At 36.7% G+C, this 25,825-nt stretch overlaps 1 protein-coding gene across 1 annotated transcript; it reads right to left on the bottom strand.

The window, feature by feature from the left end:
* Positions 1-622: 622 nt before the first annotated feature.
* LOC127075411 (oligopeptide transporter 7) lies at positions 623-9,247 on the bottom strand. The gene is made up of 5 exons (XM_051016880.1): positions 9,023-9,247; positions 8,362-8,920; positions 6,897-7,466; positions 1,841-2,282; positions 623-1,437 (listed from the first exon to the last, which is right to left on the bottom strand). Exons 1-5 carry the CDS (start codon positions 9,054-9,056, stop codon positions 823-825), a joined length of 2,220 nt encoding a protein of 739 aa, XP_050872837.1. The 5' UTR covers positions 9,057-9,247; the 3' UTR covers positions 623-822.
* Positions 9,248-25,825: the final 16,578 nt, after the last annotated feature.

Genomic DNA, 25,825 nt, shown 5'->3' on the forward strand with positions numbered 1-25,825 from the left:
GATAAGGCTTAATTCACTCAAATTTTAAAGAAAAAAGAAAGTATAAAAAATAATTAAAATGACAATAATAATCACTCTTAAATATTTTAACTGAATATATAATATTCGATTTAAATTGTTTTATTTTACTTAAAATGTGATTGGTTCAAAATACATTTTTCCATAATCAAGCATTAAAAATTGTTTTTACTTTTTAAAAATATTTTTTTCTAAGATTAAATAGCTCGTCATTAAAAAAAACAACTAATCAAATTCACAAATTAAACTAATTTTTTTATATGATTTTCATAAAATTTCACCGGACCGGTGGCCATTGCACATGAATCTTCATCTATGACCATCGTCATTTAAATCTTATATTCACGAATTCATGATCTCCATTACTATTAGATCAATATTCTTTTATGTTTATTAGTTGAAAAAAAAAAGAAACATAAAGTGTCTAAATTTGTGAGAAGCATAACTTCAATCCAGCGGATTCTTTTTTTTTTCTTTTTCAATAATATCATATTGAGTTAAATTTATCGAAGATATGACCATCATTTGAAAAAGGTCTCTAGAAATGATTCATTCCATTCTTAATGTTTACTTTTAGGATCAGGGGAACTCCAAAACAACATCATCATGAAGATATTTTATGGGAGTATACAAATTATCTTATTATTCAATGAATGTAAACTTTACAACAACTTTCACAATCAAATCACATATTTTACAAAAATCAATACAAATCATGTACACAATGAAGAATGAATAGCTATGGAGACATTTATGTGTATCTTGGCTAATTTTACAACTACATTTCTTCATACATATGCATACTCAAAAAATAGGACACCCTTTAGAAATGACACCTGAATCAGTTGGACATGAAGCTAAAGGGCATCTATCTGAGTTACTACCCCACCAATCTAGGCTGATATGCTGCATCCCCAAACACAAGTAAAGAAAAACTCCCATGAAGGCTAATCCAGCATCAAGAGCTCCAGACAAGAGATAGTTGTGACGGGTCCACCAACCACGATAGTAACGGTAAGCAACAAATCCTGAGGCAAATCCAACAAGAACCCAACTAGTGTAGTTAACTGGTGTAGCTGGAGGCATTTCGGATAATGCTCCTAAGAGCACAGGCATAGTAATAAGTTTAATCCATGGTTTATCAGGGGAGGCTTTGTGTGCTAGCCAAACAACTAAAGGAGCAGTAGCACCAGCCAAGAAAAACCAGTTGATGGCTGAGTAGTGTCCTAGATTTCCAAATATTCTGCGAGGCCCTATCAAACCCCATATCACAGATGCATCATAGAATACGTGATCACCTGGGCAAGTCCACGGGCTTCCTGCTGGAAGCAATTCCCTATGGCATATATTTGGAACTGTCTCTATTAACCACCATGCAGTTAATAGATGCACAATTGCAGCTATTATTGTGCCAAGTACCTGCCAAAGGAAATAGTGCAATTAAGCCAGGGAATCATAAATTACTACTTGTAGTATAGACACCTTCACAAGTCTCACACTAGTTACATTTAATTATTTTATTTTTCAAACTATTATTAATGTCGATGTGTTAAACTTAATTTCAATATTGTTTGTGATGTCCGTATCTGTGTTTGTGTCAATGCTTCATAAATTACAAGATAATTTAGATTGAATGTGTATTTGTCTAGTGTCGGCCACGACCTATACTAATACGACAAGGAAACATAAGGTTAAATTTTATTATTTCATAGATTACAAGATATGTGTTGGGTGTTTGTGTGTTTGTGTTTCATAGATAACAAGACAGTTTAGATCAATACAACATAAGAAAATCAACTCATATAAAGAGTGTTGTGCAAACCTGCGCCAAGAACATTGCTCTAGGAGGAATCTTCATGTAATGGCCAAGCTTAAAATCTTGCAAAAAGAAAATGGCCTGTTTCATACTCATGTTCCCATACACTTTAAACAACATGACTGCAATAGGATAACCAGGGTAGATGTATCCAATTATGTATTCTGTTATCACATTCAAAGCAGGTGCCTGATTTGTCGTAGCTCTGATTATTCCAACAGGAAGAGTAAATGATACAGCAACAACACATGCTAACATCACACCCCACCATGGTAGCTGAAGTTGATCGTTGTAATACTCACACACAAATGTAGCTGCCGTAATGCTGAACAAAAGAATGCACAAGAACCACCATTCAGGAACTTGTTTATAATTTTTTCTCATGATCTTCGTGTGTATATCTATCTTCTTCCCTTGAAAAGCAGACTTACTTAGCTGCAATATATCACTGCACGGAGAACACACACTATCAACCGGTGATGTGAAGGCATATGTTTTTACATTCATTAGATAAAGTGACAGTGGCAACATATATTGATCAATTGTGGTCCCCAACTATAATTGCAACTGCAATATAAATATTTTAGCAATCTCTGCAACGTCATCACAGAAACAATTGCAAATCAATTGTGGTCCCCAACTATAATTGCAACTGCAATATAAATATTTTAGCAATCTCTGCAACGTCATCACAGAAACAATTGCAAGAGTTTTGTTCATTTTGCTGCAATATCAAGGTTTATAGTGTAACCGCAACCACAATCACAATTTATAATTGTTGATATTTATAAATATAATATTAAGAATATTTGTATATCGAATAGTCTCATATGGATTATATCATGTAATTAGTTATAATTCCTCTATATATAATAAAGTCTCCGTAGTGCTTTTCAAAACACACGGTTTAACCTAAATGTCTCTTAGTCTCTCCTAATTCAAACAGGCAATTCTTTCTTCGCCGTGCTTTACCCGATTGACCCACTGTCTTCCGGTGACAAATTTTTTTTGCAAACCGTCTCATCACTCCGGTTTGCCTCTCACTTTTCAAAATTCTCCGGTAACCTACCAGCAGAAGTGCCTCTTCTGATCCAGCCGTTCCCCACTTTTCATCGGCAGAAACCTCCGCACGTGACAGCACGTCCGATGGCCGATCCCGACAATTTTTCCACCGCTCCACTCTCTGTAGGGCAATTGTTTCAGATCCGATACTCATGGCTACTCCTCGTAATTTTAGGCCAAACTACGATGATTTCCTCCGGTGGTATCAGAATTATCAGAACTTAGATTCTACTGCTTCGGTAGCACACACGGGTAATTCATCTGCTTGTCTCTCTCAATCATCTTCTCTTGGATCATGTTACCGGTAATAAAAATACTTTCTCTTCCCTCTCTACATCCGGTTTCTTACCTACTATAACTTCTGCCAATGGTTCTCAAACCCGATCCGAAGGGATTGGTACTGTTCGAATTCTACCCTCTCTCTCGGTTATTTATGTCCTCTATGTACCTAATTGTCCATTTAATTTACTTTCAATCAGTCATTTAACTCGTTCTCTTGATTGTAGTGTCACCTTCACTAACAATAATGTTACCCTGCAGGATCGGAGTTCGGGACGGACGATTGGTGTCGGATGTGAGTCTCAAGACCTTTATTACCTCTTAGTGTCATCTCAGACATGCTCAACTAAAGATTCTCCACTCACTATCCATGCTCAGTTAGGTCATCCCAGTCTTTCCAAACTACATAGTTGGTGTCAAATTTATCGAAGGTATCTAATTTACATTGTGAGTCGTGTCAGCTAGGGAAACACACTCGTGGTCAGTTTTCCAATCGAGTCAACAAACGAGCTTCGTCCCCTTTTGCTTTAGTTCACACCGATGTTTGGGGTCCCTCGCGTACTATCTCTACTCTTGAGTCTAGGTATTTTGTCACCTTTATAGATGTTTTTCACGTTGCACATGGTTATTCTTAATGAAGAATAGATCTGAATTATTTTCTATTTTTGAACAATTCTATCAAGAAATAAGAACTCAATTCGGTGTGTCTATCCGTACCTTAAGAAGTGACAATGCCCGTGAATATTTATCCCAATAATTTCAGAATTTCATGTCACGCAATGGTATTCTCCATCAAACGTCTTGTCCTCACACACCTCAACAAAACAGGGTAGCCGAACGCAAAAATCGGCATCTTATAGAAACCACTCGGACCCTACCTCTCCATGGTAATGTTCCACTTCGATTTTGGGGGGATGTTGTGCTAACGGCATGTTACCTTATAAATCGCATGCCCTCATCTGTCCTTAACAATAAAATCCCTCAATCAATTCTTTTTCCCAATTCCCCACTTCACCCAATTCCTCCCCGAGTCTTCGGGTCCACATATTTTGTACACAATCTCTCTCCTGATCTTGATAAACTCTCAGCTCGATCACTAAAGTGTGTCTTTCTGGTTATCATCGATCCAAAAAGGTTACCGTTGTTATTCACATACTTTACAACGATACCTAGTATCGGCCGATGTTACCTTCTTCGAGTCGGTTCCATATTTCGAGTCCAGTCACGTAACTCCAAAATCCATTCAAGAAAGTATTCCCACATCTTTTCCGACAATTATTAATGTCTCGCCTACCATCATCTCCCATCAGTCTAGGGCTCCTGACCCACCCACTTCTCGACCACTTCAAACATATCAGCATCGTCACCCAACGCCTGTCGTCCCTGAGGTCATACCTGTCCCTGAGGTCAAACTTGTCCCTGAGGTCATTGCAGACTCTCCTCCGACGCCTCCGCCATCACCGGATCTGATCCTGCAACCTGAGTCCGATCTTCCGATTGCCCTTCGAAAAGGTATACGTCAAACACAAAATCCTTCTCCACATTCTATTGATTTATGTTATCATCGTCTTTCCCCTTTGCAGTATATTTGTTTGTCTTCTGTTTTTATTCCTAAAACTCCAGGTGAAGCATTGTCTCATCTTGAGTGGAGGCAAGCAATGATTGATGAAATGTGTGCTCTTCAAAGCAGTGGTACCTGGGAACTGGTTCCTCTACCCCATGGAAATCTTTAGTAGGGTGTCGTTGGCTTTATACAATGAAGGTTGGTCCAGATAGTAAGATTGATCGATTTAAAGCTCGCTTGGTAGTCAAAGGATACACTCAGATTTTTGGATTGAATTATAGTGATACCTTCTCGCCTGTAGCCAAGCTGGCATCTATTAGACTTCTTCTAGCCATTGCAGCCATTCGACATTGGCCTCTTCATCAATTTGACATCAAAAATGTTTTTTTACATGGTGATCTTGAGGAGAAAGTATATATGGAGCAACCACCTGAATTTGTTGCTCAGGGGGAGTCATCGAATATGGTGTGTAGGTTACACAGGTCTCTTTATGGTCTTAAGCAATCTCCGAGAGTTTGGTTCGGCAGATTCAGCACTGTAGTACAACAGTTTGGTATGGTCCGTAGTAAAGCTGGCCATTCTGTTATTTATCGTCACCCAGCTCAAGGGTGTATTTATCTTATTGTGTATGTAGATGATATTGTCATAACTGGTAGTGATCAGCAGGGTATACTTCAGTTAAAGCAACATCTCTCGAATCATTCAGACAAAAGATCTTGGTAAACTTCGCTATTTCTTAGGTATTGAGGTAGCCCAATCTAAAGATGGTTTGGTGATTTCTCAACGGAAATATGCTATGGATATTTTGGAAGAAACATGTTTGTTGAATATTAAACCAGCTGATACTCCTATGGATCCAGGTGTCAAACTACTACCCAATCAGGGGGAGCCTCTATCTGACTCAGGGAGGTATAGAAGATTGGTTGGAAAGTTGAATTATCTCACAGTCACTCGTCTCGACATTTCTTTTGCAGTTAGTGTGGTAAGTCGGTTTTTAAACTCCCCTTGTCAGGAACACATGGATGTTGTTATCCGGATTCTGAGATACATCAAACGTGCTTCAGGAAAAGGTCTAGTGTATTAAAATAAAGGACATACTCAGATAGTTGGATACTCCGATGATGATTGGGCAGGATCCCCAATTAATAGACGATTCACCTCTGGGTATTGTGTACTTGTTGGAGGAAACCTTATATCCTGGAAAAGTAAGAAACAAAACGTAGTTGCAAGATAAGCGTCGAGGCAGAGTATAGGATCATGGCAATGACAACATGTGAACTTATTTGGTTAAAACAATTGCTCAAGGAACTTCAAATTGAAGAAGCAAGACCAATGACACTTATTTGTGATAATCAAGCCGCATTTCACATTGCTTCAAATCCAGTCTTCCATGAGAGGACCAAACATATTGAGATAGATTGTCACTTTGTCAGAGAGAAAATCGAATCAGGTGACATTATCATAAACTTTGTCAACTCTAATGATCAATTGGCTGATGTGTTTACAAAATCTCTGCGAAACCCCAGAACTAAATATATATGTAACAAGCTTGGTGCATTTGACTTATATGCTCAAGCTTGAGCGGGAGTGTTGATATTTGTAAATATAATGTTAAGAATATCAGTATATCGAATAGTCCCACATCGACTATATCATGTAATTAGTTATAATCTCTCTATATATAATAAAGTCTTCGTAATGCTTTTCAAAACACACGGTTTAACCTAAATGTCTCTTAGTCTCTCCTAATTCAACAATAACTATGATCATGCATGTAGTTTTAAATTTTTAAATTGTTGTGCGAAAATGCAATTGCAGCAACATATATAAAGATTTTTGAAATCCCTGCACCAACATCACGACAGCAACTGCATCTGCATAGGCCATAATTTACTGCAATATCAAGGTTTGTAGTTTAGCCACAATCGTAATTTACAACTATCTTCATGCTTTTAGTTCAAATTATGGTCTACAAATGCAACTGTAGCTTCCACATAAAAGATTTAGAATTTTACACAACATCATCATGACAGCAATTGCATCTACATCGGCCTCATTATGCTGCAATTTTATGGCTTGCAACGTAACTCATTTAGAACTACAATTTTGTACAGAGAAATGCATAGAATTTCAATTCAACTGTAATTATATACATACCTCCCGTGGAAGAGCAACACGTGAACAAGAGTTGCAGAAAGGCAAGCAAAATCAATACCATATGACATAGCAAACATGGTGCTAAGATAAAGAGGGCCCTCGCGTTGATAAGCTTCCAAATCAAGGTGGAAGTTAGAGTCAGTAATTGCTGAGATGTTATATTTTTGACCATTAGAGCTGAATAAACCATCTGAAAAGATGGGAAATCTTTTTGCATGGTAAAGATTAAGGCCATAAGCAATAGGAACAATGACATACATGAAAATGCCAAAACCAGCAGCAATGTTAGCGGTAGCAAACCATGGACTAGCCAAAGGGGTACCAAGATAAGAACAAATACTTGACCAATCAAATCCAATAGCTCCAAGTCCAAGACCATTTAATCCTGAACCTAACTGTTGTGCTATAACTGAATTGGGAAACACCCAACATACCCAAGAGAGTGATGTTAGCATTGGGAACACGTAACCTGGAAACACATAATATGCAAAACTGCATATAAATGTTATAAGGAAGAACTGATTTCGTGTTAACCCTCCTTTCTGTCTCTTCTCTGTTTCGTGTAATGCCCTGAAATCAAATCAAGTTCATTATGTTTTGATGGGATAGGATACTTAGATTAAACTTAAGTAGTTGTGTAACGTGTAACTAGCACTGTGTCCAAGTATCTCTCACTTTCATTTCTGACCTTTTCTAATTTTCTCCCTTTTACTTTTTCTCACATCTTTTTCATTCCAAAGTACATCAACACCTCTTTTATATTATCCAAAATTTGCCTAAAACCACTCTAACTTTTGCTCCTAAAGTTAGGGGGATAGTTGTCCTAGTTGAACATCATTTATGTAAAAGATAAGTGATAGTTATTTTTAAAAAATAATCCTGTGTTTAAATCTGCACCCTTACATCTGATATGATATTTTTGATTTAACGGGACTACTTAACTTTTTATTTAATTCTATACAACTTTTATCAAAATTGCGGTTCAAGGGATGATGCATTTGATAATTATTTTAGACTCTACCTTTAAAAAAAAATTGATTTTAAGGAATTAGTTATGTAAAATTAATTTAAAAGTAAAGAGATCTATATTTAAATAAATTTTTATAAAAATGGATTAAACAATACTCACTTCCATAATCCAGTTGACTAAGATTAAGAAAGAAAAAAAATGAAATAGAAAATGACGAAAATAATATTAATTAAAGGATAAAATTGGAAAATATATTTCGGAAATAAAAATAAATAATTTAGTTTGAGATATTTTTTATGGACTTTTTATTTCAAATGGATTAGTCATGATGTAAATTTTTTTCTAAAAAAATCAGAATTAATTCGCACTCGTTCCAAATCAATTCTGAATGGTTCAAACTAAATCAAACACACACTTATTGAATGAACATTGCATATCCATAACTCAATTTATTTTGATTAAAACAAAAAAGAAAAGAAAAAAAAGATAAGGTACCTGAAAAGCGACACTTGGACGAGATTTTGCGGCCACCACATAGCAGCGGGCTCCACCAAGTAACGACGGAAAACCCCCGCCCAACCAAACCCCAAAACCTGCGTCGTCAAAACAACCAACAACGCAACGAACACCGTTATCTCCTTCCTGTAAAAAATCTTAATAGCGCTAACGAAATGAATAGCGTAAACACTAGCAGCACCCGAACTAGCAAATATGGTAATAAGCACGTGCTCCTTCACGTTGAATTTCCCGGGATTCAGCGTGAACTCCCACTTCTTCCCTTTCATGAAAACTCTGTCCGTCAGCGTCGCTGCCATAAGGTGACCCAACGGAACCACCGCAATCTGTGCTGAGATTGCCGTCACGGAAAGAGGTTCTCGGCGGAACCCAAAGAATTGGTTCAAGAAGGAGAGAAAAACGCAGGCGAGAGTTCCTAATGTCCATGTTCGGAAAGTGAAGACCCGCAGTGATGGATCGTCGATTACCGGAACTGTCAGTGCTACCTGTTCGATCGGAGAATTCTCGTCGTCGGATCTGGATGCGTCGTCATTCGTAACTGAAAGTCAATGAATTAGTTTTTCGAATAAAACAAAAACGTGTTGGCATGGAAAATAATTATAGTAATTAATAAAGTTAATAGTAAAGTTTAAGGGGATACTTAGAAGTTCCTTGATTTCTTGATCACTGTCCATATTGCCTGATAGAAATAATAAAGAAGAGTTTTCGTGGACATTTAAATTTGTTAGTATCTATCTATCTATCTGGCTTTTTCTCATATAACATGATTCATATCTATATGGCTAGGTGATGCCAAGAACGAATCTGGTTACGAATTAAGACTATATTCATTTTAGATTCATATTGGTTGAAATGCAGTAAGATGCATGCGTACATTAGGAAAACTCTTTTTTTTTTTCTTTCTTTCAATAATTGTAAATGTTTGAATTTGTTTTGACAAAAAAAAAAGTTTGACTTTGCAAAATTTAAATAAAAACTTAATTTCTATCGGAAACAATTGCAACATTTTAGTTCATAATTTTTTTAAAATGACCAAATGAAACATATATTCACCATCAAAATAAATTATTTTAACATAAGATGTATAAAAGATAATAAGAAAATTTCGAAATTATAGTACAAAATTCTGAATCAGAGCAGTCTACAAAATAATTGATAAACAAGATAAAGGATTTGATCTCCAAAATTGATAATCAAAATCAAAATATTTTGACTTTAACTAAAAAAAAGACTAAAATTTTACATTTTATGATAATATCTGCAAATGCTCTTCTTTATTTTAAAAAATATGAATGTTTCGCTCTTTTCAAATAATTCAAATCACATAGAGTCAAATAGTATTAAGAAACAACCAAATATTTTTCGAAAAACCACATAACCCACCAAACTATAAGAGATGGTCCAATAACTTTCTTTAAAATGTCGTTGAAAAGCCTAACCAATTAGAAATAGTAAGTCACAATCTACTCAAAAAATCACATTTTACAAATAAGTGATCCTTGTCTTCATCCATGCCATAATTCACCACACATCTTTGATCGATCGTAGCAAAAATTTGTCGCCGAGCCAAATTATCTTTCGTCGAAATACGATTCAAAAGTAACCGCCAAACAAAAATAGAAACCTTAAGCGACATAGTCTTCAACCACAAAATTTAAGAATTATTCTAATTGTTGTTGTCATCAACTCCACACAAATTTTTATAAGCATTGTTGACCATGTAGCAAGAAGTGTGATGTAAATTCTAAACCCAACAATCTTCTACATCCACCTGCAAAACAACTGAGGTTAACCGCTCAATACACTCTTCCATTAACTCCTCCTCCCACGCAAACAACCTCATACACCATTTACACGACTCACCATTCTCCCCCACCCCAACTTGTTCATCTTTGCGGCTGATGCCATCCTATTCTCCACTAAATTAAACATCCTACTAAACCTTACTTTCAAAGGAATACCATCAAGTCAAAGGTCTTTTCAAAATAAAGTAGAAGCCTCATCTCTTATATTTCGATCAATGTTATCGAGCAACCACTCTCCATCAACCAAACGGACATCCTCCCTTATATTTTTCAAATTCCTCCACTAAACAGGTCCACCATCTCCCCCAAAATATAAACGCCCCCTTCCTCACCATACCGAGCACTCAATACATTATACCAAAGACTTTGTGTCGCATTTAGAATCCTTAAACACCATTTACCAAGTAAGTTTAAGTTAAAATTCTTCAATCTCCTAACCCTCAAACCTCCATTTTTTTTCAAAGAAATAGTATCCCATTTAATCCAAAGAATTTTATTCACTTCCTGACTCTCCTATCCACCCCCCCCCCCCCCCCCCCCCTAAAAAGTGCATTAAAAATAGATTCAAGAGAAGATATAATATTTGCAGGCGCCTTGAAGAAGGAAAGAAACTATATCAGAATGAACGACATGACATACTTAGTGAGAATCAAATGACTCACATAGAGAGAAAGCGATTTTCCATCGCGACAACCTTCTTTTGATCCGATCAATCAGAGAATACTAGAAATTGTGCTTCTTAGAATCACCACCAATGGGTAGCCCCAAATACAAAAAAGGTATGCGATCATGCTTATAGTTCATAACTAGCAATGCAAATTGTAAATGGGAAACATAAGCAATAGAGTATCGTCATCAAATTGTAAATGAGAAACATAAGCAATAGAGTATCGTTATCAAATTGTAAATGAGAAACATAAGCAACACTTTGCGCCCACATCCCATAACCTGTATACATACCTTTTTCCACTATATTATTCATCAAAACATGTAACCCTTCAGCTGCTAATAGGAAGATAAAGGGGGAACAAGGATCACCTTATCAAATACCTCTTTCCAACTTAAACTCATCAGTTGGACCATCGTTTACAAGAACATAAGTAGTTGTCGTAGAAATACATTCTAAAATCCACTTTCATCACAAAGTTAGAAAATAAGCTTTCGTAACACTATTCAAATACCGCCAATCCACCGAGTCATAAGCTTTTTCAAAATCGACCTTAAATAATAATAATAACAATAATAATAATAATAATAATAATATTTTCAAACTACGTGCATCATCCGCCATTTTATTAGCTATAAGAATGCCATAAAAAATCTTCCGACCTCTTACAAAAATTTGTTTGAGACTCAGAGATAACACTGCAAATCATGTGCCTCAAACTATTAGCAAAAACCTTAGATATAATTTTATATAGGCAGTTGACCAAAGAAATAGGTCAGAAAATCCGACAAGCGCTGAGGGCTCTCAACTTTAGGAATCAAAGTACTATTTATACCTTTGGTTAACTTGTTATTATGGATGAAACGTTACAAAAGAAATGCATCAAGCTGTCTTTTAAAATGTCCCAGAAATATTTTATGAAACCAAGATTGATTCCATCCAGACCTGGACTCTTAAAACTGTCACAATCCCAAACCACCTGCTAAATCTCAACCTCTAAAAAAAGTATCGACCCCTCCTCCCTAGTGATTAATTTAAAAGAAATATATTATATCCCTGGACGATCAACCTCTACTGATTGAAAATAATCAAAAACAACTTTTTTCACACCATTAACGCCCTCTACCTGAACACCATGAACTAAGATCGAGATGATATCATACGACATTCTCCTGGAGCACATAATATCCTGCAAGAATTTTGAATTTGCATATCCCTCCTTTAGCCAATGTAATCTATATTTTTGACCCTAGATGCTAGAGTGTAATTTGGATAAAGAAAGTATTTCTGAAGATATAGAATGTATCTCTCTCAACTCTTCCTCCACTAAATCTCGCTCATATACTTTATCATCCAAGAAAGAGATACAATCTTTTACTGATTTGGTCTTGCCTTCTATATTCTGAGTATGATTTTGATGCCATAATTTCAACCTTTCCTTAATAAACTTAAGTTCCTATTTCAGCATGAAACCTCCCCAATCATCCACCTGAAAAGAAAGTCATTGATCTTTCACAAACTCCTTGTAGCCTGGTAAATCATCCCAATATTTTAACATTTTCGTTGGCCTATGTGTTGGTGTAAGCCCTAGAGGCCAATACTTTTGGTACTTGTATCGAATTATTTAAAGGCATTTTCTTTATTATGGTTGATTAATAAAGTCCCTGGAATAGATAGTCCGTTTAATGTATTAAGTGTGACTTAATCATGAGAACACATTAAACATAAGGACATTATTCTTAAAGTATCCGTAGTCGAGCTTTAATGTGAAGTGGGATAACATTAAAGCATTAAAACTATTATGTTTGTAGACTGATGATCACATCTCATGGATCATGGATAAAGAGTTATCAAGTCTTAAACATAGGTATGAATATTAGGAGTAATATTTATACCGGATTGACCCGCTATGAGAATACTATATAGAAAGTTATGCAAAGTGTCATAAGTTATTCTCATGGTGATAATAGTGTATACCACTCTTCGACCTGAAACCACTATGGATCCTAGATGTAGAGTCGAGTGCTTTATTGCTGATCCAACGTTGTCCGTAACTGGATAACTATAAAGACAGTTGATGGGTACTCCACGAAGCATGCTGAGGGACATGAGTGTCCTAGATGGAATTTGCCAATCCTGCGTAACAGGATAAATGTCTATGGGCCCAATATTGAACTGGACAAGGGTGACACGGTCTATACCTTGTGTTCAATATAGACATAAGGGCAAAGGGGTAATTATACACATAATTATTATCACAGGAGGTTTTGTCAGATCACATGATATTTTCGTGACTTGGGTAGCAGTGATGTGTTGCTAGATACCGCTCACTGTTTATTATGTTAAATGCGTGATTTAATATAATTGCCAACGCCGCGAAAACCTATAGGGTCACACACAAAGGACGGATTGATGAGAGATAGAGTAACTAAGGAACACCGTAAGGTATGGTGCACTTAAGTGGGAGACGAAATATGGTAAGGTACCAAATACTTAAGTGATTTTGGGCATATTATAAGATATGGGTCAAAATACACTTAAGTGGGCTTTTTAGCTTGAAGCCCATACAAGTGGTTCTATAAATAGAACCCCTTGGGTAGAAGCATTGTAACTCCAACCCACTCAGACAGAAATTCAAGTAGAGACTTGGATTTTTGTTTCCCTCTTTCTCTCACTCAAAGCCTTCATTCATAACAGCTAGCACTGCGATTGAATGAATCCGTTCGTGTGGACTGAGTAGAGACGTTGTCATCGTTCAACGTTCGTGATCGCCCCGTGGATCTGTATCAAAGGTTTTGATCATTATCAGAGATCTGCACCAAAGGTTTGAATCGCCACAAGAGGTAACGATTCTATCACTGATCATGCCCATTCGTAAGGATCACTAAATGGAGAAATTTTTAAATTCCGCTGCGCCTTGGATGGCAATTCTCCTACACTAAGACCCCAGTTCTTTTCATCAGTAGACATCATAATCGGGAAATGATCAGAAATAATGCAAGGAAGAGCCACTTGAATTCAATTCGGCCAAAAAGAAACCATGTATCTGATAATAAGAAATGATCTAGACGACCCATAGAAAGTCCGTCCCCCCGATACCATGTGAATCTTCTCCCACACAACGGTAAATCAACTAGACAATTGTCTTCAATGAACTGATTAAAATGAGTAAAATCCTCCACTCGGTTAACATATACCATGCTCTTTCTTTCCTCAATCGATTGAATATCATTAAAGTCGTCATTCACATACTAGGCATTCCCCTCGTCATCATTAATCAGAACACACAAACGATTCCATAGCGATATCGGACCTCCACTATCACATGGAGCATAAACATTGACATTAGAAAACTTATTCCCTGACTTAATAAATCACCCTTTGATAATAAAAAAAAGTTCTGAAAACTCATTGAAATTTGCACCTCCTCTTATTAGTATCCCATAACGTCAATAAACCTTCAGAGTCCCCTATAGAAGGCCGAAAATAGTAGCCTACCTCAGGGGACCCCACACACATACTTACATAGGAGTCATCAATCAATTCTAATTTTGTTTCCTGAATGCAAACCTCTATTGGACACCGTTCTCTAACCAGTCTATGAACCTCCATCCTCTTTTCCCATCCTCATAACTCTCTCACATTAAAAGAAATAAGATTCATTATTACCACCACCCTCCCTCACCACCACCACTAAAACACCTTATTTTAAACGCCCACGCCAACCCCAAAAACTCCCTTCCCCCTTCCCCCCCTCACCTTTTCCCTCATTCTTAACCACATCATGTCTTCCCCTTGATAACACACAAATATATTAGAACAATCACCCTTGATCTTCAACCCAATAGATTTGCATACCTAACAAACATTGTAGATGTTTAATTGGCTGCATTGTATGGTAAAACACTAGCTGGATTCTAATGTCTTGACTGATGTCATGACATGCTGTGGAGATGTTTGTTTGACTGCATTGTATGTTAGAATATCTAGCTGTACTCTGATGGCTTGGCTGATGTCATGACATTCTGAGTAGTGTACTGCAGGTTTAGCTAATACAGGATTTATTGAATGTCAAACTGGATGTTATGATATTCATCCCTGTCAGCAGATACTGAGGAATAGAACAGTGGGTGTTCTGCTAGAACTCATCATTTAGTTTCAGACTGTTTATCAAGAGGATAACAGACCTGGCATAAGGCCTACTGTCTGGATGTCAAACTGGATGTTATGACATTCATTGACAGCATTTACTGAAAAATAGGCAGATTGGTTTTCTGTTACATTTCAGTATGCAACTCAGTCTGCTTACCAAGAGGATAACAGACCTGATGTAAGGCTCTATGTGTGAATGTCAAATTGGATGTTTTGACATTTATTAATGTACGCTGATACTGATGTATGGACAGATTGGTTTTGTACAGTACAGCAAATTGTACAGTCTGTTTTCAGGAAAAACAGACTTAGCATATGGTTAATGATTTGGAAGTCAAACTGAATGTTGTGACATTCATTCCTGACAGCATATGCTATATTGTAGGTTGTTTAGTTTTTCTGTTTCAGCATTTTTCTCAGGCTAAAATCCAAGAAACCAACAACCAAGCTACAATTAAGGAACCTAACAAATAGCCTATTTGTTAGCACACTAATATGTGGAAATTAGTTAGAATCCTATGTGGCATTATTTGTGGAGGTCTTGAGATATTTTAGGAACTAAATATGGAGATATTTTAGGAACTAAAAGATTGAAGACCTTGTTTGTAGCAGAAAGTTTCTGCTGATGTTGTAACAGCAAAGAAGAAGTTTGCTGCGATTTTTGAAGGCCCAAATCCAGTTGGGTGCTTAGGTTATAAATATCATATTGTAACCTAGGATTTGTAAGCCTCTTAGAATGAAAATTTAGGGGTGTGTGTGAGGTAAACCTCCCAATCTGTGGGAAGGTTACCATGTGTTTCTCAGTGTTCAAAGCTGAGAGTATTTGTAACTCAAAGCCTGTAGGCAAGAGTGATTATGTTCTTGAACGAAGCTGTGAAGCAAGTTCAAGTTGTTTAGCATTACATTGTAATTGTAGTGATAGGAATGGAAACTGGAGGTTTCTATCTAGGAGTTCATAGGTATAGATTGCATTGGGTAGGGATTAAGTGAAGAGTTGTAAACGGGGGAGTTTAACTCTAAATTAATACTGCTGATAGTGGATCTTCTTCCTGGCTTGGTATGCCCCCAGACGTAGGTGATGTTGCACCGAACTGGGTTAACAATTACCTGTGCTTTTACCTTCTGTCTGTTATAAAATAAGGTAAACCTGTAATGCTGTAACAGGTGATGTTCAATTCAATGTTGAGACATCATGCTGATAACTGTGCAGGCTCAACAGAAGTAAGTGCTATGTTGGATCTCTGCAGTGTCTTTGTACCAGATGGACAGAACTGGGTGTTCTTCCATTCTATGGTGATATAGTAGCAGATGTCGTGACATCTGTGAATGTGTGCATATCAGTACTAGGTTTTAATTTGTATAACTGTCTTGCTGTATTAGTAATAATGTTAGATCAGATGTCATTACTTGGAGTAGAACATCTGAATTCTGACTACGCCAGAATGTCAATTGGTATCAGAGCGTGGTTTCCTGTTCTGCTTCTGGATGAGATCCATGGGTGATACTTTCTGGTATCTTGCAAGGAGTTATGTTAGTACTGATGCTGGAACCTGTGGAAGGTTCTGTAATTCCCTTGAATGGTCCCTTGAAGTAGGTGGATGGACTGTTCATGACAGGAATGGTATGTACCTGTCTCTGGAGGTTGGCAATTGACCTTTGTGTGGGACAGTTGTGCCAGTATTGAATCACATTCAAACTTGGTATGGTCTTGGAGGCTGATCTGGTGAAGTGCGTGTTCATAGGTTGAGTTGTATTATGATTTCCGCTGCATAATACCTGGCAAAACTCAAACTCTGATGTAGTTTCCCCCTATGTGGATGAAAGGCTGCTGTATTCAAGATTTCATCATATTCTACTGAAGATGTCAAAGATACTTGAGTCTCATCAAGTCCACTCTTCTTGGTAAGAATCACCTGAGCACTGATTCTTGTACTATCCTGGGTAGTGTCTATGAAGACCTTGAAGACTTTCAAGGAGGGTTTGCTTCAAGGAGGTTAAACTAATGTTCTATGTGATGTTAGAACATGTTGTTCAACAAGTAGGCAGCTACTGGTTGAAAAGCAGATGTGTTTAGGTGTCAAACAAAGGGATACTTTGGTTTGAAACCTACTCCTGACCTGGAAGAGGAGACATCTGTGTGTGCTAAGTTGACAAGGGTAGGGTCAACTGTGTGTGTGCTCAAGAAGGTCACTTTTAGAAGTCTGATATCTAGAAGTGGAGCTGGTTGAGATGTGACATTGTGCAATCTCCGCTGTGTGCCTTTTTCCTATAGATTGATCAGGGTTGGATAGTTGTTCCCTAAAGTACTATGGTGTACTGGAAGACAAGTCCCCTGGATGATAGAAGTCAATAATGGGGTAACCTGACTGCTATTACATTTAAGAGGATTGGGACCATGAATCTTGTTATTCAAACACCACGATCAGAAGTGGCAGTTCTTTCAAGGAGTGAGAATATGAAGATTCAGAGGTTGGTTGAGGTAGTATGCTCTGGCAATGCATATCTACTATGGACTGGTGTTGTTGTCTTTCACTAGTAATTATGGTCACCTAGGGTCTGGTTGGCTGTTGACCTGTGTCACATGGGTTCTGGTTGTTGTGTGACACATGTGCAAGGAAGGATTCATCTCTCTCATCCCTAAGGGTGAATCTAATCTGGAAAGAGTCTCAAGACTGCTGAGGTGCTTGCAAGCAGAAGATGTGGACACTAGAAGAGTATTTTCAAAGTAGTCTTATGGTGGAAATATCTGAAAGGAATATTGGGAAAGGATTTAAGATCAATGTCAACTTGTGCCAAGTACAAGTAGTTAATTGATTATCCTTGGAGCTCAAGATAACTGATGTTCTTAAAGATGTTGGAGCATCTCTTCTTCAAGACCTTGTGCAGAATCACAGGAAGGATAGTACATTGGTTTATGATCTATCTCTTTGGTGGCAGCAAAAGCATATGATCTCTGAAAAGGTTTCCTGGCAAGAAACATGTTCAACCTTGGTGTGTACAAGAAGAAGAAGACATCATAGTCTTGATGGTGGTTACTTGGATCAGTTTATCTCTGATCTAAGTAAGGAAGTGCATTGGCTAATGCACACTGTGAAGTTAAGAACAAGTGGCAGCACTCTTAACATCATGGAAACAGCCTTGCTTTAGGAAGTGGAATCCTTGGTATAGCTGAAGGGTTAGTTTCTAACTGGTCCTTCTGAAGACTCATGCATCAGAGTGTCTGATGTCTTTGGAGAAGAAGCAGGAATTCATCAAGGTGTGAGCTTGGATGACTTAACTGCAAACCTGCAGGATGGAGGTTGTTTACTCAAACTTGGTTCCACAATCAAGGCTATGAGAACATTGAACTCTTGTTCTGTGAAGGGAGGAAGTTCTTTCAAGTGGCAGAAGAAGGAGATGAATTCAACAGCTAGATGTCAAAACACAATGTTTGTGACATTTGGTTCAACATCAGATTCTTAGTTGGTGAAGTGGCACATCAACTTGAGATAGAAGGGTCTACAGGGTTGTAGATTGGATACTTCAAAAAGGTCGTCCTCGTTGCAGTTCTTTGGAGTTGCTGGATAGAAAGGATGTTACATGTTCATGTCTTAGAAAATCTAAGTTTTGTTCAACATGTAGCTTGAAGTTCAAGTCTCACTTGGAAGGTCAGAATATCTTTGGGAGAGGTCTGATAGACGTGGAGAGGTCAAAGAATGGCATTTGACTTTTTCATATGAGGATTCATGAAGGAGGTAATCAACCAGTGGCATTTGGTCTATCTCAGAAGTGAGTTCGAAGAATTAAGATAATCCACATATGGCAGCTGATTATTCTTGAGGAAAGTCTGAGACAATTACTTTTGAGCAGAAAAGTAGTAAGTTGAAGACAAAAGGAGGTGTTTTCTATTCATCTCTTGGAGCTTGTGGTAGGAGCTCTGAGCTATCTATGGAAGATTATCTCTCGTAATGGGATGAGAAGTTGATCTCCTGTATATGTCCCAATTTATGTCTGGGTTCTTGTGGATCAAGCTGGTGACTCAGTGATATCTGAAGATTATCAGATGGTGTTCCTTGTTATGTTGTGAAGGATGTCCTAACGAATGTTAGAACATTTTGTGAAGTGGGTTTCTGTTCTGGTTAGAAGAGAGATTGGCACAGAGTGTGGATGTGTTCAGCCAAGAGGGTTGAACAGAGGGTGTTCTCTTGAAGACATGAAGATGCGTCTTATGTTTTCCATTCATCAAGTGGTCTGGGTTCTCTTTGAATCAGGAAGTATGTGAAGGTCCAACTTTGGGGTGTTGGATATGTTCATGTGTGATCTCCAAGTTTCAAGAGGAGAGTTGGTTGTTCATGACAAGGGAAGTTCTGTCTCTGCGCTGCAAGTAATCATCAAGCTTGTGGTCTATGTGTTCTCAGATAACAAGGTATGGCACCTTGTCAGTTAGTGGGATGATGTGGTGTGTGTCAAGGCTGAGTGAGCAGAAAAATGTCTGACCGGATGTCATGACATTGCCTTGGACAATATTGTTATTTCCTTCCAAAACTTACAGTCATAAGGAAATATGGATGTTGTGTGTCTCATTATGATATATTAGAATGAGCCTGTGTGTTACAGTTGTGTGGTACAGGGGGAGTAACCATCTACTATTGTTTTGGTTGTAGTGGTGCTAGATGTCAAGCTACCACTGGAGATAAGAAAGTGGTTTTAGGAAAGAGTGTGTGACTACTTGATCCAAGCTGTGAAGCAAGATCAAGTGGGTGGTGTCTTGATCAAAGTTGTAAAGCAAGATCAAGAGGGGGTATTCTTGATTAAAACTGTGAAGTAAAATCAAGATTGTCTGTCTGACATTTGTGTGTAATTCTGTTTTATTTTGGTCTGTAATTTAAAGTGTTGCTTTAGCAACATTTTTGACAAAAAAGGGGGAGAAACACCTGTGACGATGCCCCAGGACAACAGATTATGTGTTAAACAGATATTGAAGATCCTCTAATCCAGAGGTTGTGCTGCAGCTGTTGTTCCACTTCTAATGAGTGTGAGTGTGTTTATGTGTGCTGCAATTAGAAGTATTTATTTAACTTCTGTATGTGTGCTGATATGTGAAGTTTTTATTTAACTTCCATGTGTGTGAGTGTGCTGCAACTCTGAGTGTATTAGCTAGGTTAATTTCCTGCTAGATGTGAGATTTCCGCTGTTATGGACTCTGTTGTGAGACCAAAGTGTTTTAGCCAAAAATTTGCCAAAGGGGGAGTTTGTAGATGTTTAATTCGCTGCATTGTATGGTAAAACACTAGCTGGATTCTAATGTCTTGACTGATGTCATGACATGCTGTGGAGATGTTTGTTTGACTGCATTGTATGTTAGAATATCTAGCTATACTCTGATGGCTTGGCTGATGTCATGACATTCTGAGTAGTGTACTGCAGGTTTAGCTAATACAGGATTTATTGAATGTCAAACTGGATGTTATGATATTCATCCCTGTCAGCAGATACTGAGGAATAGAACAGTGGGTGTTCTGCTAGAACTCAGCATTTAGTTTCAGGTTGTTTATCAAGAGGATAACAGACCTGGCATAAGGCCTATTGTCTGGATGTCAAACTGGATGTTATGACATTCATTGACAGCATTTACTGAATAATAGGCAGATTGGTTTTCTGTTACATTTCAGTATGCAACTCAGTCTGCTTACCAAGAGGATAACAGACCTGATGTAAGGCTCTATGTGTGAATGTCAAATTGGATGTTTTGACATTTATTAATGTACGCTGATACTGAAGTATGGACAAATTGGTTATGTACAGTACAACAAATTATACAGTCTGTTTTCAGGAAAAACAGACTTAGCATATGGTTAATGATTTGGAAGTCAAACTGAATGTTGTGACATTCATTCCTGACAGCATATGCTATATTGTAGGTTGTTTAGTTTTTCTGTTTCAGCATTTTTCTCAGGCTAAAATCCAGGAAACCAACAACCAAGCTACAATTAAGGAACCTAACAAATAGTCTATTTGTTAGCACACTAATATGTGGAAATTAGTTAGAATCCTATGTGGCATTATTTGTGGAGGTCTTGAGATATTTTAGGAACTAAATATGGAGATATTTTAGGAACTAAAAGATTGAAGACCTTGTTTGTAGCAGAAAGTTTCTGCTGATGTTGTAACAGCAAAGAAGAAGTTTGCTGCGATTTTTGAAGGCCCAAATCCAAATGGGTGCTTAGGTTATAATTATTATATTGTAACCTAGGATTTGTAAGCCTCTTAGAATGAAAATTTAGGGGTGTGTGTGAGGTAAACCTCCCAATCTGTGGGAAGGTTACCATGTGTTTCTCAGTGTTCAAAGCTGAGAGTATTTGTAACTCAAAGCCTGTAGGCAAGAGTGATTATGTTCTTGAACGAAGCTGTGAAGCAAGTTCAAGTTGTTTAGCATTACATTGTAATTGTAGTGATAGGAATGGAAACTGGAGGTTTCTATCTAGGAGTTCCTAGGTATAGATTGCATTGGGTAGGGATTAAGTGAAGAGTTGTAAACGGGGGAGTTTAACTCTGAATTAATACTGCTGATAGTGGATCTTCTTCCTGGCTTGGTATGCCCCCAGACGTAGGTGATGTTGCACCGAACTGGGTTAACAATTACCTGTGTTTTTACCTTCTGTCTGTTATAAAATAAGGTAAACCTGTAATGCTATAACAGGTGATGTTCAATTCAATGTTCAGACATCATGCTGATAACTGTGCAGGCTCAACAGAAGTAAGTGTTATGTTGGATCTCTGCGGTGTCTTTGTACCAGATGGACAGAACTGGGTGTTCTTCCATTCTATGGTGATATAGTAGCAGATGTCGTGACATCTGTGAATGTGTGCATATCAGTACTAGGTTTTAATTTGTATAACTGTCTTGCTGTATTAGTAACAATGTTAGATCAGATGTCATTACTTGGAGTAGAACATCTGAATTCTGACTACGCCAGAATTTCAAACATCATCGACAACCTCCTGAGTTTTACCATGTAATGCCATCTAATTTTTCTAATCCTTATTAGAACTTGAAGCCTTTGATCCCACCGACAAATAACCCTCATCCTTTTTCTTAGACAATGATCTCAACGAACTACTAAAAGTTTTTCCTTCTTTTATTCCCTTAGGAGAGTGAATTAAATCATACCTATCTTAAGTTGATAACCTTTCCACTCTTTTCAGATCAAGTACAGATGATACAAATTTCCTATTATTGGATCACGCGAGCATCTTCCCTTCCTTGCTTATTGTGAAAATTTTCAATTTTCTTACCATCAGAATTTACTTCCTCCGTTGTTTCTTTATTTTTGATAGATTCATAACTCCAAGGTCATTGCCATTCATTAATAGCCTTTTAATTCAAATTTTTCTTACATTGATCATCATCACTCCTTCTTATTTCATTTACACGTGTTGACCAATTGATGTGGAGTTGATTCACAATGTTATCAACCAAGGGCACGTCTTCAAAATTGCGACTCAGTTCAATACCCTGAGACTTATTCTCCTCCTTATACTTAGGTAGACAAGTGTCATCCATTGGGCCAAACTCCAAGTCTTCCACAATCAAATTGGATATTTCTTCCCGTCAATCCAAAAATCCTCAACCCCATTTATTTCCCCCACCAGTTTTGTAGTGATCAAAATATGAGCATAATCCAACCTCAATTTATTAATAGTACATTCTTCTATTTTCAACAATATTCCTTTAACCGGAGGAAGTTCCCCAAAAAAATCTCACATTCCGTGCATGTAACGGTATACCATAACAATATACTGAGGTCCCTCTTTCATAAATCAAGTCACTATCCTTCAACCAAGTATGAAAATCATACACTAAAGTCCTAAAAAAATATGTTGCTTCATTAAAAACAAACATGGAATATACGGGAAAATTAGCATGTAACATAAATAAAATTAAAATATATATAAATAAAACACCAATTCAATTGACCTAACTAACATTTTTTTATTATTTGAAAGTTAAGTAGTATAAGATATATAAGAGAAGGTTACTTATTTCGAAATATAAGTTTCAAAATAAAAGATTCAATTTGGGAAAGAAAGTTTAGACTTTAGAAAATGTGACTTAAAGTGAGGTTCGAGTTCCTTACCTGCGACATTTGAGGTCTAGTTTTATACATCTTCAAGTGTCTTAGTTTGTTTAAGTGTTCTAAGTTGTTTTATTTGAGGCACTATGGTTTTCCTTTGGATTAATCAACTTTTGATTTCTTAGATTCAATTTAGTTCACAATAAATAAAGAGAAAAATTCTCTTTCAACGCTTTAGTTGTATAAAATTCTAATAAGCTTTTTCATTTCAAAGACATTTCAATATATTTCCTTCATTTTTACGGTTTATTAAAAAATATAAATCTCTTTGATTGTAAGATTTTTTTACACTCCAACCTTAAAATAGAGTAAATATATTTGGATTAATAATCAATTCACCCTTGTCATATAAGGTGAATTCTAAAGTCGCACAGGTAAAAAAAAATTGGTTCTTAAAGTTTGAAGATTTCTCCATTTTTAACATTAAAGAGGGTTTCGAATATTGGACCTCTGCAATCATAGGTCCAAGTACTCGGCCAACCCATTTTTTTTAAATAATAAAAAATTTCAAATAACCATCTTTCTCTGTTAATTTCTAAAATACTCATGTTTCAAATAAAAAATACAACGGAGAGCATTGAATTGACGACTGACATTTATTTGAAAGCACTTTTAATATGGATCAATTGTTAACAATGCATGCACGTATGTTATATGATCTGTATAGTAGATAAATTTGTTTCTTTTCGTAAAAAAATTGATTTCTTTTACTAAAATTAAATAACATTGTTAAGTAAAATTGATTTCTAGTTTGGGAAAGTAGATTTTCTTACTAAGAAAATCCAAAAACAATTGTATTCAGTTTTGTTTTAATCCAAAAACGTGGTAGATTAATGACTATTATTGTTATAATTAGTACCGGGCTTTCTGTTCCCCTGGGCCCAAACATTAATACCCATGAAAGCACAATCTCTAGCTACCTCATGAGCTTCCTTATTCTCATTACGAGAAACATACGAATCCTTAGTATTCTCAACATCTGCTTACTTTTTTCATTGTTCTGAATCACACACAACCTTAGTTATAGAAAGATGTTGAGAATCTTCATTCATCAACTTCATAATTTGCATGTTGTCCGATCTAAACCATACTTTTCAATATCCATTCTCCTCCACTTTCCTAAACGACGTTAACAGTGTCATCATCTCAGCTTCAGTTGGATCTTCATCGCCCTTCATTCTGTTGCAAGCGAGATCAATAATCTTGTATTGATGATTCCATAACATAGCTCATAGTCCCCAAATATCCTTAGCAACAAGAATTGCATCAGTATTGCAATAAACCCAAATCGTGGAATCATGGTCTTTCACATACAGATGTTGAGAATCGTTGTTGCTATTTTTATCCTTAAAATTATTGTTTCAAAGTTTCAGCTTGTCTATTGAAAGCATAAGGTTCTCTTTTCTATATGTCTGGTCGTTATCGTTATTACTCTCAGTCTTCTGCAAGTCTCTTAACATTATTTCTGTTGGTTTTGTCCTTGGGTGAAACATTATCGTTCATCGGAGCCTTACCTTTGTCATAATTGTTGGGAAGGTCTCTCTTATACTTTTTCGTTAACTTGAATATTATTGCATCCCTTACACTTCCTAATATCATGATTATTGATATACATCATGTTATCCTTCTTCATATTCATGCGTTTTTGCACCTTATTGCTCTTCTGGTGAATCTAAGATGAGCTTTTATTATTGATATTCAAATGTAAGTTGACCATAATGTTAGCACATATGTTATTATTCTCCAGACTCAACTGCCTCTTTATTATACCACTGATGTTGCTCTTATGATGGTTCATAGGAGAGTAATTCCCTTTTGTTTTATTCCTCGTTGCTTGAGTAAACTTATTTTTGATGTGATTTTTGACACTTCTAACATTCCTGAATTGATTGTTTTGCTGAAGATTTACAGTATGAGTCTTTTTGGCTTTAACTTTGTTCTCAGCATAAGAATTGCCTTTGCATGATTTCTTCCACAAATGAGTACTCTTTCCATACTTAGTTATATTTTCTTCCTGGATATTGCTATTGTTCTGACAAGTAGCCTCTGATTTTGTTTGAGTGTCAGGGTTCTTACATCTGCTTTTCTCCTCCATGGTGAAGAAAGTTGTGTGGTTATTGGTAGCTCTCTTGATGTTGCCACCAACAAGTGTGTATACTTATTTAAAAATAGTTGTGTTTCTAGCGTTACAGACTTCATCGGTTAGCTTTATGAAAAGAGATAGGTTATTGTTGTTCATGCTGTGAATGTTGTTTCTAATCCAGTCATTGAAATTGAAGTTCTGAGAATTAGTGTTATAGAACCTAATATTATGTTGTAACCTAACCCATACATGGTTTGACCAATCACATGTTCTGAAATAGTGGTCAATGGACTATAAGCTAGAGTTATATCTAGGGAAGAGGGGATAGCATTGGATACCTCTCTTGTTTAGGTTCTCTCTAACAAAAAAGCAAGAATTTAGAACTCTCCACATTAGGTACTTTTGTCTATGAGCGACCCTGCTACTCTAGATTTACTTCCAAAAAACCTTGTCCCTAGTCATGTTAGAGTTATTAGGGTTCATATGTTATTCGCAATCCTTAATATTGTAATAACCTTATTTTACATTGTATTTACCATCCTTGTTTGCTCTCAAACTCAGAGTATCTTCTTCATCCAGAGATTAAAGAGGTATACTAAGTATATTATTTTTGTTTATATAA

Source organism: Lathyrus oleraceus, chromosome 4 (genome assembly GCF_024323335.1).
Source record: "Lathyrus oleraceus cultivar Zhongwan6 chromosome 4, CAAS_Psat_ZW6_1.0, whole genome shotgun sequence".
Classification (NCBI taxonomy): Eukaryota; Viridiplantae; Streptophyta; class Magnoliopsida; order Fabales; family Fabaceae; genus Lathyrus; species Lathyrus oleraceus.

Bases quoted from the DNA above. Each gene is read 5' to 3' on its own strand.
- LOC127075411 (XM_051016880.1), bottom strand. From the start codon at position 9,056: ATGGACAGTGATCAAGAAATCAAGGAACTTCTAA. The intron at 8,921-9,022 runs GTATCCCCTTAA...ATTGACTTTCAG, and splicing joins AGAAATCAAGGAACTTCTAA to TTACGAATGACGACGCATCC. The intron at 1,438-1,840 runs GTTTGCACAACA...TTCCTTTGGCAG, and splicing joins GAGCAATGTTCTTGGCGCAG to GTACTTGGCACAATAATAGC.